This window comes from Equus quagga, chromosome 8 (genome assembly GCF_021613505.1).
Source record: "Equus quagga isolate Etosha38 chromosome 8, UCLA_HA_Equagga_1.0, whole genome shotgun sequence".
Lineage (NCBI taxonomy): Eukaryota > Metazoa > Chordata > Mammalia > Perissodactyla > Equidae > Equus > Equus quagga.
In genome coordinates, this window is record NC_060274.1 from 34,657,299 (window position 1) to 34,676,141 (window position 18,843).

General features: G+C 37.5%; 1 gene segment (V, D, J or C); it reads right to left on the minus strand.

The window, feature by feature from the left end:
- Nucleotides 1-491: 491 nt before the first annotated feature.
- LOC124243287 (T-cell receptor gamma chain C region C10.5-like) lies at nucleotides 492-18,209 on the minus strand. The segment is given in 5 exon segments: nucleotides 492-1,077; nucleotides 3,509-3,556; nucleotides 3,833-3,892; nucleotides 7,233-7,562; nucleotides 18,101-18,209. Coding segments are annotated over 5 exon segments (690 nt in total).
- Between the last annotated feature and the right edge of the window lie 634 nt (nucleotides 18,210-18,843).

The window sequence follows — 18,843 nt, forward strand, 5'->3', positions numbered from 1 at the left end:
GGTCACACAGAGGCTAATATCAGACCCAGGATTCAAACCCAGGCACTGGGGGTTCAGAGTCCAGGGGCTTAACCTCTCTACTGTGAAGCCTTTTGGTGTGAGTCTATGTTTTGTGGGGTTACTGTGAGGACCAGGAAACAGAGTACTTGTGAAACACTAGTGTAGAGCTGGGCACACGCAGTGCAAGTCATGCTAGATGTTATACTGATGCCATCGGAAGGTCCCAGACCAAATGAGTGTGAATCTGGTGACTTGAAAGAGAAGTAACCTGGGTGCCTCCATTTGACTGTGGCTCCTCTTGAAGCCAGTGCCCCAAAGAAAGCGTCATGACCACTATCTCAGGGAAATAATTACAGCTGTGGTATTGACCATCATCACAGCCAACACTGGATTTGATGGCTCAGGTGTCATGCTGCTTCTTACCTTGGATTTTCAGTTAGATTTCATCAAATTCAAGTACACACAGACAAATGTAGACTTTTGGCTTTTTTTATTGTGCCTATAATAAAAAACAAAATACAGAATTCAACTAACAGCGATGGTGGCTTCAGGATGTGTAAAATGGAAGGATTCAAGGTGGTCATCTGGTTACGTGGCCCTACAGGATGTGACTAGAGCTGCATGCTGTCTCTACTTGGAAGGCGTGGTTATTCGGGTTGCTGGAGGAGCTGATGGAGATCATTCAGAGAGTGGTGCTAAAGGACGACCCATGGCCCTGCCACTAAGTAATGGCAGAATTCATTGCTGTTACAGAAAAAATGTTTCTGTTTCAAGCGGTTTGAAAAACCATCACAAAATAATGGCATAACAGAAAAGTACACATGTGAACTGACATAACACTAACCCAGAGAGAAAGCCCAGCTTGATGCTCAGGAGACAATTCCAGGGACAAAAAAATGATGAATAAATGTTGACTTCATTGTGCCACCATCTGTTACGAACTCTTTCCATCGCCACAGACCGCTGCTCTCCTAAACAGGCAGAGGGCAATGATGGCAAGGTAGACCGCGCTCTTGACGAGTAGGAGGAGGTAGGTGTAATAGGCAGAGGTGCTGGTGAGCTGCATCTGCACAGTGTCTAAGAGAAGTCATATGATTAGTTTCAACTGTTCTTTTGAAACGATGGGACATATCAATGGAGGGTGGTCACGGTTCTCTATTTCTGATGACCTGCATTGCAGTGAAACGCCATACCACCAAAACCCAAAAGTAAACATCTACCCCCTCTACCACCACAGACAGCAACAAGACAACACAGAATCCAGTTTACAGGTCATGTCAATCAACAACCTTTGCCAAATTCACTTAGAACATTCCAAAATGCAAAAAATAAGGTTGTGTTTTTAATGAATGAGTCTAATGGGAAAAAAGGCTTTGTAGTAAATAGTTTTTTTTTTTTTTTGAGGAAGATTAGTGCTGAGCTAACATCTCCCGCCAATTCTCCTCTTTTTGCTGAGGAAGACTGGCCCTGAGCTAACATCTGTGCCCATCTTCCTCTATTTTATGTGGGATGCCTGCCACGGCATGGCTGCACCTGGGATCCGAACCGGCGAACTCTGGGCTAAAGTGGAACGTGTGAACTTAATCGCTGCACCACTGGGCTGGCCCTGGTAAATAGATTTTTATCGACTCTTTACCCTCACCATGTCTCTAAGAGATAATAATAGCTAATATTCATTAACCACTAACCAAATGACAAATGCTTGTTCTGAGAGCTTTGCATACAAATCTTTACTGTTATTTAATTTTTATAATAAACTATGAGATTATTATTTTCATTCCCATTTTACACATAAACTGAGGACAGAGAGAGAAATTACTTGCCTGACATCATGCATTCACTAAGTACCAGAAGCCATATTTCAATCCCAGCACCATGACTTTAAAGAACATACTCTTAGTGTTCTTTACACACTTCTGCAATTACTCACTTCTGTAATTCTGCTTCTTCAAGTGCAATTAATAGCCCAGATATCAAACACTTAACCCTAGATGTAAAGTGGAATCCCGATTCAAAAGCATTTGAACCATTACATGTTGTGCATGCAATGAGATTCCTACGAAGGGTACAATCCATGGAAATTCGGTGGTGTTCACGGTCAGGAGAGTGGGAGGGTTGAGTAAAGAGGGCTTCATATAAAATGGAAGAGAGTGGTTAATCCAAAGTCTCCAAAGTTTTAGGAGGTCATGGCTCACTCACCTGTCCTTCCTAAAAGTCTCTCATTGTGGCTATGAGGCTATAGGATAATTGCACTTTGAAGTTTGGCGAGAAATATATGATGTCAAGAAATAATTAACGACAATGACGGTGAGCCAGACTGGCTATTCAATGAACCACTAGGCTGTGTGTCTTCTTGTGGAAATTTCCCTTTTACGTGACTTATCTTCATACAGTCAGAGCTACAGAATCATTAGCACTTGTTGTGGAAAGGGATCTCAGAGGAGATGTGCTCATAACTCCTTGACCTTGGTCAGGTGAGGTGTTAGCTGAGGTCCAGGGACCTCTTGATATTGGAAATGGAGGGAAGATCAGCAGGGCTAAAGCCAATGCTTCTAGTTACTTTCTTTGTACACATGTAGCAAGAAAGGGCCAGAAACTGGTACTTATTCTGTGTCGGTTAAATCAGAAACCCTACACTAGACGTTCCACATAAGTTGACCTTATCTCTTCAATAACTGAGTTAGGTTTAATTATTCCTGCTTGGCAGATGAGGAAAGTGTTGCTCAGAAAATTAAGTAATTTACCCATCTTTATGCAATTGATCATTAAAAGAACTGGGGTCAAGTCCAGTCTGGGATACTGTGAAACCCATGCTCTTACCCACCCCCCACCATGTGTCCGTCATGTCTCAGTGCCTTGGCTCTGAGGTTTCTTGCTCTAGGACTAAATTGTAGAGGAACAAGAGAGAATTGAATGATGTGTCTGAACTCTGGATTCAGATGGGCGGATTAAAACCGCAGATCCAGCTGTGTGGCATAGTGCCAGGGAATTAATTAATTTTAGCTCATTGTCCTCGTCTATAAAATGGGGAAAATATATTGCGCCACCTCGTAGAAGCATCATAAGAATTAAACAAGAAATTGCATGCAACACACAGCACAATGACTTCTATATTGGAAGCTCTCAGTACAGTCAGTTCATGTTATTAGCTACTAGCAAGGACCAAAGTCTTCAAAAAAAATCTAGAAGCACCTTCATATTACATATTCTTCAGTCGGTAGAAACAACAACAAAAAAAGCCACACAAATGAATGAAGTCCGTTATTGGCATAATTCAGAGCCTATCACTGCATGGTCTAATTTATAGCCATGTCATCCCCAAACCAGCATTTACTGTGCTACAATGACTCCTAGGAAGACATGGATTAATGTAAAGTATCACTCTATTCTGCAAAATGCAGCCATTCTTGTTTTTCTACCTTAAACCAAGGGAGTCCAAAAGTTAAGTTTATCCAGAGGAAAAAAATGCTATAGCATGGCATAAAGGCAAATATATACAAGAACTTACTGCTTTCAGCTTTCAGACAAACTTTTGTGGTATTAATAGCAGAGGACTCTAGAAGAAATGAGAGCAAGTATTAGTCAACTGTTCATGCCTATTTATTTGTCATGATATATATGTATGCGAATGTTTGTTTGTATATACACACACACCTATATAAAATCTACCCAAAGAGAGACAGGAGAGACTCTCATTAAAAATATGAGCCCTACAATTCCAGGAATACTTGGTCTTGTCTCCTATGAACCAGGGAAGTTCAAAAGGTAATCGGATCAGAAGGGAAAAAATTGCTATAGCATGACACGAAGGCAAGGATATACAAAAACTTACCACGTTCCTTTACTGGGGAAGCTTCTGTAGAAGGAGTATCAGGGAGACTTGAGTTGAGGACTGGAAGAAAGGAGAGCAAGTATTAGTCAATTATTCATGCCCATTATTCGACAGTGTGTATATGTGTTTATATGTGTATGCGTGTATGTGTGCATGCACACACACACACACTCACACTCCTCTGACAGAGAGACTGTCCTTAAAAATGTGAGCCATATGATTCCATGACTAGTTCATCTGATTCTATGTAAGTCAGTAGATCTCATTCAGGTATTGTGTTTCTGCACATGAAGATGTTGACCTTCACGAAGGATACACTTTTTTCTTCTTCACAACTGGACTGTAATATCTAAGATTATCTTGTTTACCTTCTGTATTCACAACTCCAAGCACAGTGTCTGCCACAAAGAAGGGTGTTTGAGAAACACTTGTCGAATGGAAAAATGAGCATAAAATATGGCTACTCTACAGTCTTCAGCATACGCTGCTGACATGAAGAGTTACTACCAAAATCAATCCATCAACTCTCAGAATCCACAACAGAATTTCACGTTTGAAGGAGTGTAGTTTAGACACATTTCCCATGAGAGCAAAGGAATCAGGCATACCTTTCCAGAGCATGCATATCCCAATATCCCCAACTCATGCCCATGATCTTCCGGAGTTGTGGGGTTTGTGGACATGACAACAATATGAATAAAGCTCATAGCTATTGAGTGATTACTACTGTGCCAGGCGCTATGTTAAATGCTTCACATGCATTATCTCATTTAATGCTCCAGTCACACTGAAATAAGTTGTAGTTTGGAGGACTACTTGTTGCGAACAAGGAATAAGGTTGGGAGGATAATTTGCTGAGAGTCATACCAGTGAGCGCAGAGCCAGCATTCAAAGGATCATTGCGGAGGATTCAGTGAGATGGAGCATGGAAAGGATTTTGTAAAAATAATCCGTAGACATAGAAAATAATCTAGAGAGGAACACCATAATTCCACCATTGTGGACACTAAAAACATCTTCTCTTCCAGATATTTTAATTACTCTCAGCAAATGACCTTTTTATCACAGGAGCTCAGCATTTCAGTGCAATTCTTTCTAAAGATAGAAAGATAGGCCAAGTCACTTTTATTCTTCTCAAAATATATACAACCTGAGGTGAGACTTATCCACAATGTAAAAAAAAAAAGAAAGTAAATCTACAAAGATAAAATTGTTTTAAAAAGATTTTAAAGATAATTGGATGGAGTTGACCGTTGGATGGAGGAAAACAGTCGAAGCCACTGTTTTGTTTCATCCTTTTTCTTTTAGATGTCTTCTTGTCCATATGGATGTGGTTCTGGTATGCAAATTTATGCACTCAGTGAAATCTTTTTTTGGTAGATCTGAAACTCAGTTTGAGTTACAGAATTTGGAATAAATTCCAAGAATGAAAATGTTAGCATAATCATGTTGAGATGTTAAAATATCTTCAAGAACTGACTTCAACATGTCTTAAAAGTCTCTTTAAAGGCGACTTATTCATTAAAAGCTAAATCAAAATCACTTATTACCACGTACTGACTGAGATAAAGACAATAAAGTAACAGTTTTTCATAATAAAATATGGGTATCTATCCAAAGTTCTCTTTCTCAATAAAGGCTGGTCAAAAACTGGGTGAAGATTAATTTTATCTCTTCAAAATCACTTCATTGATCTGTGTCTCAAAGTTATATTCTTAGCTTTTATAAAAAACTAAAAACTTCCAAGAGACAGAATTAGAAGTTTGCTGCCCAATGACATTGAAAGAAATGTCCTCATTAACCTTGTTGCCCTGAGAAGCCCATGGAGGCATTTGTTTCAAAAATTAGGCGCCAAGTAAAATACATTCTGAACTGGAACTTCTCTATGATGATCATCATCGTGGAACTTACTGTACTTTTTCTTTTTCCCTGATCTCTAGAAAAATCACAACCAAATAGGACACTTCAGTCCAGTGGTTATATGAACTTGTAGTTTGCATATTTGCTTCCCCTCTGTTTCTTAGCTGTAGAAATAGTAAATTAATGCTATTCTTTTAATCTTACTGTAGTTAGTTTTAGGAAAGGATATTAAAAAATACAATAAATACATAAATAAATACATCCATGTTATGTTTTCACAAGCAAGTGTTTTCACTGACGTTATTTCATTTGCTCTTCATCACGGCCCCAGGAGAAAGTCAAGGTAAGAGTTTGAACTGGACTTGATAATTGGAGAATCTGAGGCTCTCAGAAGATAAAGACTGATTTCAGCATTCAGACTGGTACACAGCAAAGGTCTTCACATGTTTTGTTCTGTGCTTGTTCCCCACGGCTTCTAAAGGGCTTGTTAACCACAGGGAAAAGTACAAACAGATTCCTTCCTATTTAGAGGTGCTCTGGGGCCTTTGGTCTATTGTGTTCATACGCGAGACTTTAAGTCCTGAGTCTAAAGAGTTACTGGACCACTGGCAGGACCCAGGCCCATTGAGCCCTCGGCCCACACTGTCTGAATACGCGCAGCCTCTGCATCATAGAAACTCCTTGGGGACATCATGCCTGAATCACCAGTGACGCTCAGTGATTAGGAAAAGAATCTCTTCTCTTACCATAGTGCGTCCACCTTGGACAGTAAGTCATCCTAGTGTCCTCATCCACACATCCCTTCCAGGCCTGGCATAGGCCAGTTCCGCAATAAATGTTTGCTGAGTTGCGTTTCCCAATAGCCAGAGAGACATTCGTTATGTAGAGTGGAAGCATGTTTGTACACATTAGCCTTTAATTATAAAATTCTACCTTATGCTGGTATATAAAATACAAATCTGGAAAACCTGAGACCGTAATCTAACTGCAGTAGTCAAATTATGTGATTTTTTTGTTGAGCCGGTCCCTGGCTTCCTCAAATGAACACCATTTTGTCACCTGCTAACATTGTTTTTGGGTTATACTTTGTGTATAGCAAGATGAAAGTGACAGAGAGTTTGCTTGCTCAGTAGAACATTCCTGAAAGATGATTATTCTTATTTCCTGATCAAATAAGATCCTCAAAAGTGAAGTCTCCTTTTGAGGGTTTCTTGTGTGCTGAGTGCCCAGGCGATTTCACGTATCTTCGTTCATTTAATCCAAACAACTACCCTAAAATACATCACTATGACCTTAATATTTTGGATGATGTAACTCAGGCTGAGAAAAGTTAAGGAAATTTTTCTTTTTCTCTTTTATGTTCCAAAGTCTATGCTATTTTAATTCTATGGGGAAACAGAGGGACATTTATGCTACAATAAATGGAACAATATTTAAGAAATATTTATATTTGCTTGTTTTTCATTAATACTTGACAGAAAAGGTGGGGTATCCCTTTGAAAAAAAGTCTTCTGGGAGGTAATGTTTAAAATACACGTACCTTCATTCACTGATGGGAAAAGAATCTCTTGGTCAACCCCGTCTTTATTTTTCTCGTGTTGGACAACACATTTGTGTTCTTTATCCATTGACTTTCCAGTCACGGTCAGCCAGCTGAATTTCATGTAAGTGTTATCAGTCTTCGTGGTATTTCCCTGCTGGGATTGCAGGATTGTATTGCCATCCTTTTCTTTCCAATAGATCTTAATAACCTCAGGGAAGAATTTCTCAAGAAGACAAAGATATGTTCCAGCCTTATGGAGCTTTATTTCAGCAATTGAAGGAAGAAAAATGGTGGGCTTAGGGGAAATGTCTGCAGGAAGGCGTACATCTGTCGGGGAAAATGGAATAGCAATTAAAAAGAATCGTTAGACAAGCATAAACATCCTGTGGTTTGGAACAACCTAGCGCATAATAAAAGGAAGAAAACTGCCATTAGAGTCGTGTTTACCATGGCCTTTCTTACACCATAGGTTGTGAGGTATTTATTGTTCTTATTTTCAATGGGAAGAGAGATTCCAGAGGTTATGTAACTTACCCAAAGTCACAGCTGTTAAGTGGCAGAGCCTGGAATAAAACTTGGCCTTTGGTCTTTCACCACAGGCTACGACGGGGGATGAATTTTAACTGCTCCATTTCAAGGCATTTAACATTCATGGACACGTGTGTTTTTTTAAGTCTGTTTTGTTCTATCATAGTGGACATGTTTTCAGGGTGGGTGGGTAGATGGCAGGGATGGGGGAGGAGACCAGTAATGTTGATGATGCCTCTACACATGAGAATGTTTGGTCCCTTCTAAAGTACTTCCTTTTCCCATCCTGTGAATTTTACAGTTTATGGTCTCTTTGACCAAATAACACATTGTCCCGTTCTGCAACTTTGTGAAACCTCACTCTTCATTCAACTGTTTCTGGAAGACACCATGTTTCTCTTATTTGCCAGATAAATAAATATCAGGAGGAAGTTTTTCATTCTTCTAAAACAATGCACAATCACTTGTTGATGGGAATCCAATTCTATGTGTACTTGACAATCAAGTTGACTTTTAGCTCACATGTGGATCCCACGTTCAGTTCTGAGGTAATGGAGTTCTACTTGATGTCTCCTTTTATATGTCATCTCAATTTCACATGTGAACCAGCACTGGTTTTTGAGTCAGGCAGTATTAACGCTGGACCTCCAAATTATTTGCAATGTAAAATAGCAAAATTTCTAAAACTTCTATTAAAAATTTATTATTTTTAGAAATGTTAATATGCTAATTTTATTAAGTAAATGCACCTATGAGAATTTTCTTTCGCTTTACAAAATATTCGCCAAAAGCCCATTTTATTTTGGAATTTTGTTTGACATTTAAGCATGATGAGGAATGACCCACATTTTGACTCTCAGTTTCTCCCCCCAAATTTGTATGTAGACTAAAAGCCTGCTAAAGTGTTTTAGATCTCCACTATTTTCTTCGTTATCACCTCCTAAATAAACTATATATATTATTTGTGTAATTTTAAATGTCATAGTTCTAGAGACTCTTGCAGATATAATGTTAAAATCTACAACAAAACGTCATAGTTTACAAAGGCACGTCACTTGGAAGCTGGAATGTTAGTTGATTATACATTTACTCTTAATCTAATGATGGAAATTATAAATATTAAAACTCTTTCCAATTTGATTTCCAATTGACACACAAGTGCTTTCCTAATATTCTCTTTGGGCTAGTTTGGAGTTAAATAATTCAATGGGCAATCTTAAGAAAAGAAGAATCAAATTTCTTATTTGAGAGGAAAAGAGCAAAAATTCTTGAGAAGTTCTGCCTATATAGCAAAGCTCCTGATTTTGATAGTAAATTAGTAAGCAAACAGTGTTGAGTATTTTAACTCACGCTGTAAATACAATTAGGTCATAATGTGCTAATTTTAATTTTATACATCTTGTTAGTGTAAATGGTATTTTATTGATTATGTTAGTAAGACTCTTTCTCCAACCTTATGCTTTGTTTTTAATTTAAAAAGCATGTTATAGGGGCTGGCCCGGTGGTGCAGCGGTTCAGTTTGCACGTTCTGCTTCTTGGTGGCCCGGGCTTCGGATGGTTTGGATCTCGGGTGCAGACAAGGCACCGCTTGGCAAAAGCCATTCTGTGGTAGGCGTCCCACATATAAAGTAGAGGAAGATGGGCGTGGATGTTAGCTCAGGGCCAGTCTTCCTCACAAAAAGAGGAGGATTGGCAGCAGTTAGCTCAGGGCTAATCTTCCTCAAAAAAAAAATAATAAAAAATAAAAAGCATGTTATGTAAAACAAGATTAATTTTTCAATCATACATTACATTTACATAATTTTAGTCTTTAGTCAATATATTAAAGAATCTAATTTTCATCTTAGGAAGTTTTGTTTTTTTCTAGGAATACTTCTGATACATTATACTAAAGAAATTGAGAATCAAGAGATGAATTGAAAAATTTCTGTGTGATAACACAATATTGTTACCTCCTGTCCCTTTTCCTTAGCTAGATTCTTTAGGTTTCATTCTTTTCAGGATAAAGTGAATCTTGAATTTCCATAACTTTCTCAATATAATAGTTAACTGAGCATTAAATAGTGTGCTTGTGTATATATGGTTAGTATCTATATTTTAAATAATTATATTACATGTTTTTTCTTTAAGCATTCTTTTTAAAATTCATTAATGGTGTATTTTATGGTCAAAATAATTTTCACAAGGCATAGAATGGAAATCAAGTAAAACAATAAATAAATCTGTCTAATTAATTTATATACATTCATCTGCATAATCAAATAATACATTTGGTTGAAATCGCCTGAGTTGCCCATATTTTATTAAAATGCAGCAGTATAAATTCCACATAAATTTACCAAATGTCAACTATATTTTTAATTGAAAATATGATATCGCAAAGCTATGTATTGACATTGATTTGTGTTCTCTAGTTTCTTCTTGTATTTTTTATTTTATTAAATAGTTATAGCTATTTCATATTTAAATATGTATTTCAGGTTTATACGAAGTTCTACTATAGTTGATTTTACATCCTGCTCATGTTCTTTATGAATTTAACTTTTTTCTGATAAATATGAGCATGAAGCACAAACATATTGGCTATTAATTTTAAGGTCAATAAATGTTGGTGTTAGAGATGATATCAATTAAAATAAAGGATTAAGAGTTAAAGCACATAGAACAATAACAAAGTAAGAAACAAGCACATTTAGTCCCAATTTTTCTTGTCAAGTGATGGAAAATTCTGCTAAGGATAAACAAACACCTCCACACTCATTTCTGTGTGTGTGAGTGGACAGTAAGGTGACTTTCCATTTGAGCGGCTGGAAGTACAGCTGAATCCTCTGGAGAGTTGCTGCTGTGTCAGTGTCGTTGGCTGCAACCACTCTCCAGGCTGGATACGGTTCTCCCTTCACGTTGGAATTGGAGGAACATGTGTCCAGAGCCTATTATGTGTGGGACAATATGCCAAGTACTTTATTCACTCTATTTCATTCAATTCTCATTCAACCCCTGCTGGATATATACTGTCATCCCATTTTGTGCGTTAGGAAACTGAGACCAGAGAATAATCGCCAGTTCGCATACACAGGATGTAAGTGGTGGAGCCGGGTCAGCCTGACTCCAAAGTCCAGGCTGTTGGACAACACCCTCTCACCGTTAGAAAGGAAATGTGTCAACTCACAAAACTTACCTGTACTCATAAACTTTGTCCATTGGCCAAACACTCATGAAAATTACATATGTTATATTTGAGTCCTTTATCTAAGTCCACCTGTACACAAAGCCAATTCCTATTTCAATATTTGCACAATGTTGTCTATGCTGTTCTTTGTCATGAGGATTTGTTTTAAAACCTTGCCTGGGGCTTGCCCAGTGGCAGAGTGGTTAAGTTCGCTCCCTCCGCTTCACGGCCCAGGGTTTCCCCGGTTCTGGTCCTGGGCAGGGACACAGCACCGCTCATTAGGCCATGCTGAGGTGGCATCCCAAATGCCACAACCAGAAGGACCCACAACTAAAAAATATACAACTATGTACTGGGGGGCTTTGGGAGAAAAAGGAAAAAAAATAAAATCTGTAAAAAAAAAAACCCCAGAAAACCTCACCTAAGATTTCTACCTCTAATCTCCGTCACATTCCAGTTTTTTCTAAACATTCTTTATTATTCCAATTTAATTGCTTCTTGCCTTTCCTCTATTAGCTTGAAAACTTCTATTCTGATACCTACCCATGACAACATTTTGTTCCAACACTGAGGACTTTTGTATAATAATTCCACGGTGATCAACCCATATCAAAAACTTGACTAATTTCGCTTCTCTGAGTTCTTCAAATTCTAGGGAACTATGTGGCCTGAGACTCAAGAGACCAGGGTTCTGGTCCTGGTGCATTTTGCTCATAAGTTCTGGGGCTGAGAAATCAAGTAAATGAAAGTCTTTGGTGCTTTATTTGTTTGAAAACAGTGATTTTAGTGTAAATCAATTCAACATCCCTACCAGAGTTGAAGTGAGACCAAAATGAAAGAAGATCTGCAAAGCGTTTTTTGAATTCAAATGATATGGAAATAGAGGTTATAATTATTATTATGGTCATTAGTATCATTATCATTAACATTTTGTTTGTGAGGATTGTGTGCTCCAACATGACATTTTAGACTCATGGGACCAAACGTTGTCCTTACTAATAGGGATTCAGTATTTTGGGGTTGCAATTAGATGGTGGCAATTAAGCGTGAAGATTTGTCCCTTCGTTTGCATTCCACTTTGCTCTAATAAGCCTGGATTTCTCAAAGCCATCATCAGAGGAAACGTGCCTTTCACTCAAACAATTAATAGGCAATCACTGTCTTGTCTTACTGCTCCATTCCCAGTGTTAGAAAATCAAAAAAAACGTTGGCTAAAGCCTAATAATATGCAGTCAGTATGTGGAACTGCTTCACTTGCGTTGTTCAAAACAAATGGCTCTTTTCTCTAAACAACAACACAATCTTTTTGCATTCCAAGTTTTCACCAGAAATTTCAGCCTCGAACTGACATCTTTCCAGCTTATGGGGAGAGTTGAACTTGAAACTCCTGGCAGTGGGCTTCAAGGCAGAATGACTGGAAAGATGACAGGACACCTGTCCTCAAATCCTCCTACTGTCATATTAGACACTAAATGTTACCTGCCTGACCATATCTGCTGAGGGTCACCACCTGTGGATAACATTCAATGTTACCGCTGTGGTGGGATAAAACAGGTTTGCTGAAAGACCATTTCTTCCATTAGATTAAGTGGATATTAAAGGCAATGTCCATTCTATTACTTCACTTTCCTCCTAAAGGACTCATGCATTGAAGTCCTTTTCTAATTTCATGGTGGGAGAAACCTACCCTATTTGAAAATTTGGTGTGCTCCATTTCATCAGTTAATGAAAACTATGAATTCCACTACATTTTTGCTCCTTCCTTTGAGCATAAAAATTTACCCTGTGCTTCTTGCTGGATAGTCATAGGCCATTTTTCTTCTGCTTTCCTTCGTGGTTTCAATCTTCTATTTTTATTTCATGGTCTAACTTCACAGGCGTAGCTTGGAGACATTGCATGTTCAGTTCCAGAACACAGCAATAAAGCAAATATTGCAATAAAGCAAGTCACACAATTTTCTTGGTTTGCCTGTGCACATAAAGGTATGTTTACACTATAATGCAGTCTATTAAACGTGCAATAGCATTATGACTAAAAAAAATGTACATAGCTTAATTAAAAAATACTTCATTGCTTAAGAATGCTAACCCTCTGAGCCTTCGGTGAGTTGTAATCTTTTTGCTGGTGGAGGGTCTTGCCTCGATACTGATGGCTGCTGAATGATCAGGGTGGTGGTTGCTGAAGGTTAGGATGGCTGTGGCTAGTTCTTAAAATAAGACAATGATGAAATTTACCACATCGACTGAATCTTCCTTTCACGAACAATTTCTCTGTAGCATATGATGCTGTTGGATAACACTTTACCCACAGTAGAACTTCTTTCAAAATTCGAGTCAATCCTCTCAAACTCTGCCACTGTTTTGTCAGTAAATTATTGTAATATTCTAAATCCTTTGTTGTCATGTCACCAATCTTCATAGCATCTTCGCCAGGAAGAGATTCCATCTCAAGAAACCAGTTTCTTTGATCATCCATAAGAGGTAACTCCTTAGCCACCATTAAAGCTTTATCTTGAGATGGCAGCAATTCAGGCATGTCTTCAGGCTCCACTTCTAATTCTTGTTCTCTTGTTATTTTCCACCACATCTGCAGTTACTTCCTCCGCTGAAGTCTTGAACCCCTCAAATTCATCCTTGAGGTCAAAATCAACCTCTTTCAAACTACTGTTAATGTTGATATTTTGACCTCTTTCAATGAATCATGACGGTTCTTAATGGCATCTAGAATGCTGAATCCTTTCTGGAAGGTTTTCAATTTACCTTGCCCAGATCCATCAAATGTATTACTATCCATGACAGCTATAGCCTTATGAAATGTATTTCTTAACTAATAAGACTGGAAAGGCAAAATTACTCCTTGATCCATGGGCTGCAGAATGGGTGTTGTATTAGCAGGAATAAAAACAATATGAATCTCCATCAGACCTCTTGGGTAACCAGGTGCATTGTTAATGAGCGATAATACTTTGAAGGAAATCTTTTATGAGCAGTAGGTCTCAACAGTAGGCTTAAAATATTCATTAAACCATGTTGTAAACAGATGTGTTGCTACCCAGGTTTTGTTGTTTCATTTATAAAGCACAGGCAGAGTAGATTTAGCATAATTTTTAAGGGCCCTAGGATTTTCATAATGGTAAGTGAGCATAGGCTTCAACATAAAATCATCAGCTGCGTTAGCCCCTAACAAGAGATCAGCCTATGCTTTGAAGCTTTGAAGCCAGTCATTGGGCTATGAGAGTCCTAGATGGCATCTTTTTGCAACATAAGGCTATTTCATCTACATTGAAAATCTGTTGTTTAGTGTAACCACCTTCATGAATTTTCTTAGCTAGATCTTCTGGATATCTTGCTGCAGCTTCTCCATCAGCACTTGCTTCTTCCCCTTGCACTTTTGTGTTATGGAGACAGCTTCTTTCCTTTAACCTCATGAATCAACCTCTGCTGGCTTCAGACTTTTCTTCTGCAGCTTCCACACCTCTCTCAACTGTCATAGAACTTAAGACAGGTACAACCTTGCTCTTGATGAGGCTTTGGCTTAAGAGAATGTTGTGGTCCTTTTGATCGTCTATCCAGATCACTATAACATTCTCCATATCAGCAATAAGCCCGTTTCACTTTCTTATCATTTCTGTGTTCACTGGAGTAGCACTTTTAACTTCCTTCAAGAGCTTTTCCTTTGCAGTCACAACTTGGCTGAGTGGTGCAAGAGGCCTAGCTTTTGGCCTATCTCAGTTTTCGACATGCCTTCCTCATTAAGCTTAATCATTTCTAGCTTTTCAAGTGAGAGATGTGCAACTCTTCCTTTCACTTGAACACTTAGAGGCCATTGTAGGGTTAGTAATTGGCCTAATTTCAATATTGTTGTGTCTTAGGGAATAGGGAAGCCCAAGGAGAGGGAGAGAGATGGGGGGACAGTTAGTAGATCAGTCAGAACTCACACATTTATGGATTAATTTTGCTGTCTTTTATAGGCCTGGTTCATGGAGACCCAAAATGATTGCCTTAGTAACATCAAAGATCTCTGATCACAGATCACCATAACAAATATAACAATAATGAAAAATTTTGAAATATTATGAGAATTACCAAAATGTGAAACACAGCTACAAAGTGAGCAAATCCTATTGTAAAAATTGCACTGATAGACTTGCTCAACGCAGGGTTACCACAAACTTTCAATTTTTAAAAAATGTAATATCTGCAAAGTGCAGTAAAGCAGAGCGTAACAAAACGAGGGAACGAGGTATGCTTGTATTTGTGTATTTCATTTTGTGTTCTCAAATAGGCAGTTGAAATAAATGACAAATGTCTTATGCCTTATTGCTTATTTCTTTTTCTGACCCCGTGGTTGATAGTTTAGTGAGGTCCAACTCAAATATAATGTGAGAGTTGGGAGAATATGTTTGCAAATCTCAGCTCTGTGATATAGACACAAAACATGCAGAATTCAGACTGACAGTGCCAGAACATAAAGTGAGGCTTTCTTTCACAAAACTATCCCGCAGAAAACAGGGTCGCCTTATGTTTCAGTCCTTGTGCAACCTGTCATATTAAAAGATGCTCTTCTAGTGCTCTGCTGTGATCAAAAACCACTACTTGGACAAGATCTCCTCCTGAAATGAATCCAATGATTGCTAGTTTTGGGGCTAGCACTGGTGAAAGAAAATAAGAAACTGAACGTGGACTTGGTAAATATTACTTGGGACTAAAGCTCTACAGTTTATGCTTATGTTGCTCATTTGGAGAATAACAGAATAAATGAAAAAATGCTTTCCTTTTGTTTTATAAATGGATAATTGTCTCTTTAGATAAGATAGCCAATGACATCATTTTAATAGGATCCCAAAACAAACACTCAGCCCCCGAGATGACCTAGAAAGCTGCTCTGAGTTAGATGTTTCAGAGGCATGTGAAGATTCTGAACAAAATTCGTAATGAAATATGAGGGCGAAAAAAGTAATATTTCTCAACTGACATTTGCATTGATATAATTTTTAACTTAGTAGCTATAATCCAATTAAGACATTAAATATGACCTATATCACTATAAATTTACATATTCAAGTTGCAAAATCTTCTCCATTTTTTTTTACTTCCAGATATTTCTACTGGAAAATGAGAGATCACTTTATACTCTGGCTAACAATATTTGAGGTAATGCTTACTATATTCTAATCGTTTTTAGATGAAGGTAACGACTAGTCCTGTTGTTTTTTACTAGTTTTCAATTAGTCTTGAAAGTTTTTTCAAATCCTGACCATTTGTTCTAATGTGACCTGTAGACTAGACGGTAAGTAATACACTTATCTGTACTCCTGATTTCATAAAGAATTCCAATCGTGGTAATTTAAAGTCTAGAGAATTGAAATTTTTTATCACTGTTCATGTGGGTAATTTCTAACTTTAATTTCATTTAATCTTCACAACATCCACTGGAGATGGTTGTTGCATAGATAGAATGAATGGAAGGTAACATATATAAAAGGTTAATAGTGATAAATGTCAACACCAAATTTTAATTTTTTCTTTATTTTTTGTATTCTCCAATTTTTTCATAATGGGTAAGTATTATTTTTATAATTTTAGTAGAGCAATAATGAGTGAATCAAAATTTATTGGCTAAAGAATAATCATACAGAAAGTGATGGACCCAGAATCAAAATCCATATTTTTCCCTGTACCACATTCTCCTAAAAAACATTTTAAAGGACGCACATGAATTATATCTGTGTCACTATTATTTGATTTGATTGTTAAAATTTATGTTGAAAATATATAATCACTTGGAAAAAATAAGAACCAGAAAGTTGCTTTTCAATTTATTAGTTCTATGTTTATATGAGCACAATCACTAAGGAAACCTAAATATATATATTTTTAAATTTTTTCAATGCTTCATCAACTTTGTGAAAATTTTCTAAAAACTTTATTTCAGTGGGTCTAACAGGCTAGGAACATCCTTGTGAGATATTCTCCCTTATTCAGGCAAAATTTCATCTTTAAGTCTAATGAGACTGAACAAATTTACAGGACTGAATTTAGAAATAAACAGACCCCGCTTATGACGTTCTTCAATATGGCTCCCTAGTTTAATACTCTGATACTTGACGTTACTCATCCTCTGACCCAATGACAGGTTTAACAATTTTTTCATTTTTCCAACTGGTTATTTTTGGAATCAAATAAATAAAATATCTAAACTTCATTACAAATCTTTCAATACAGAAATACCTAGTGGACCTAACGTCTTCACCCCATAGGCACTGACAATTGGTACAACTCGTCAAGTCCTTGTTAATGTCCCCCTTGCCATGTCAGGCAGAGACCTGCCTCCAAGGACCTGGATGGAGGTCGAACACTTATCTATTAGGCTAGAAGCCTTTGGAATGCTGGGAATTGTTCTATCTGCGTCTTGTCCATCCTTTAATCTCTAGCATCCAGAACAGAACTGTCTTCAATGAATATTTGCTGACAAAATGAATGAGCAAGGGAAGATGTAAAACCATGCAGACAATTTTCGCGGACATGGGAGCTGAAATGGCTTATTGAGCTTACAAATACCCTTAAAGCAGCCCATCTCTAGGCAACAGAACAAGAGCTTTTACGGCATAAATTCTGACTGATCTCAGCCTGGCTCTAAAAGGCTAGAGTAATAAGAAGTTAGATTTCTCGAGGTTCTACAGCCATTTACTTTAAGAATTAGTTTTGCACTGCTCTTAGGGATGAGATAAAAACCGATAACATAGGTTCTGCAAGTAATTTTGAAAAAAGAGCACTGTGTCTTATCTCCAAACATAGAGGAGAGGTAATTAATAAAAGTGTCTCTCACTTAAAAGATGGCCTACAAAAAATGTATCTTGAACCAATAACTTATACCAATGGTTTACAAATACGGCCCCAAAATATCTTAATTTCTAGCCTGAGTTTACCATTTTGTGTATGTATTATTATGAAAGTAGAATTTAGGTCTGCTTACAGTTGGGAAGTGAACAAACCACTTAGGAAGCAGTTTTGTTTTCACGTACATTCACTAATAACTGCAAACTTGCTTCTCATACACGGAGGCCAAGTATGTGGCAGTCAGATAATGGTGATCTTAAATTGTTTTTTCTAAAAAGGATCAATCAGTTGTTCATTACTAGGGTAAAAATAGATAAAAGTTACTTACCTGAGGGAGTTACTATGAGTTTAGTTCCTCTTCCAAATTTCTTGATCCAGCCTGAGGTATCACACTGGTTACAGCTTCTACAAAAACTCAGCCTCCTCCTCAGCTTCATGATGTAACGAGCAGTGAAATAACTGTGTCCTGGCAATGTGATCTTCTAGGTTCTTTCAGAAGTCCTTGAATATGAGTTTTGTGGCTTCAGGTATTTTATAAGTTTTCCTCAGATAAATTGACCCAAATGTCTGTTTTCAAACAAAGCACTAAGCATTGAAAATCATTGATGGAAAACGGAGAGAATCAGAGCCGAAAAAGAAGATATCAGGCCCATCTCGTCAACCAACTACTTTTCTAAATTACTAGACAAAGCATTCAGAGAATTAAAACTTTTCTTTTATTTCCAGGTGTTCAATGGTGTTGAGTCTTCTCAGAGATTGCATCAAAGCAAAGACCCTTTTGTTCTCACAAACATCAGGGCTGCTTCGTTAGCAATTTGGGAATGTATTTCAGAAAGGAGGAAATTCTTCAGTTCTTCTGAATAATTCTTCAGAAATAATGCCAATATAAATAGACTTGAGAAATGTGAACAAAGTTCTCCAATTTTAATAAAGCCACTTTTACCATTTGGCAAGAAGATTCTTTACTCAGCAACACCAAAGGAGAAAATAATTTCTGTGATGACGTTACTTTTCCTGGAAGAAAAGAAGAAATTTATAGAATTCTATGTCCTATGAAATAATATACTATTT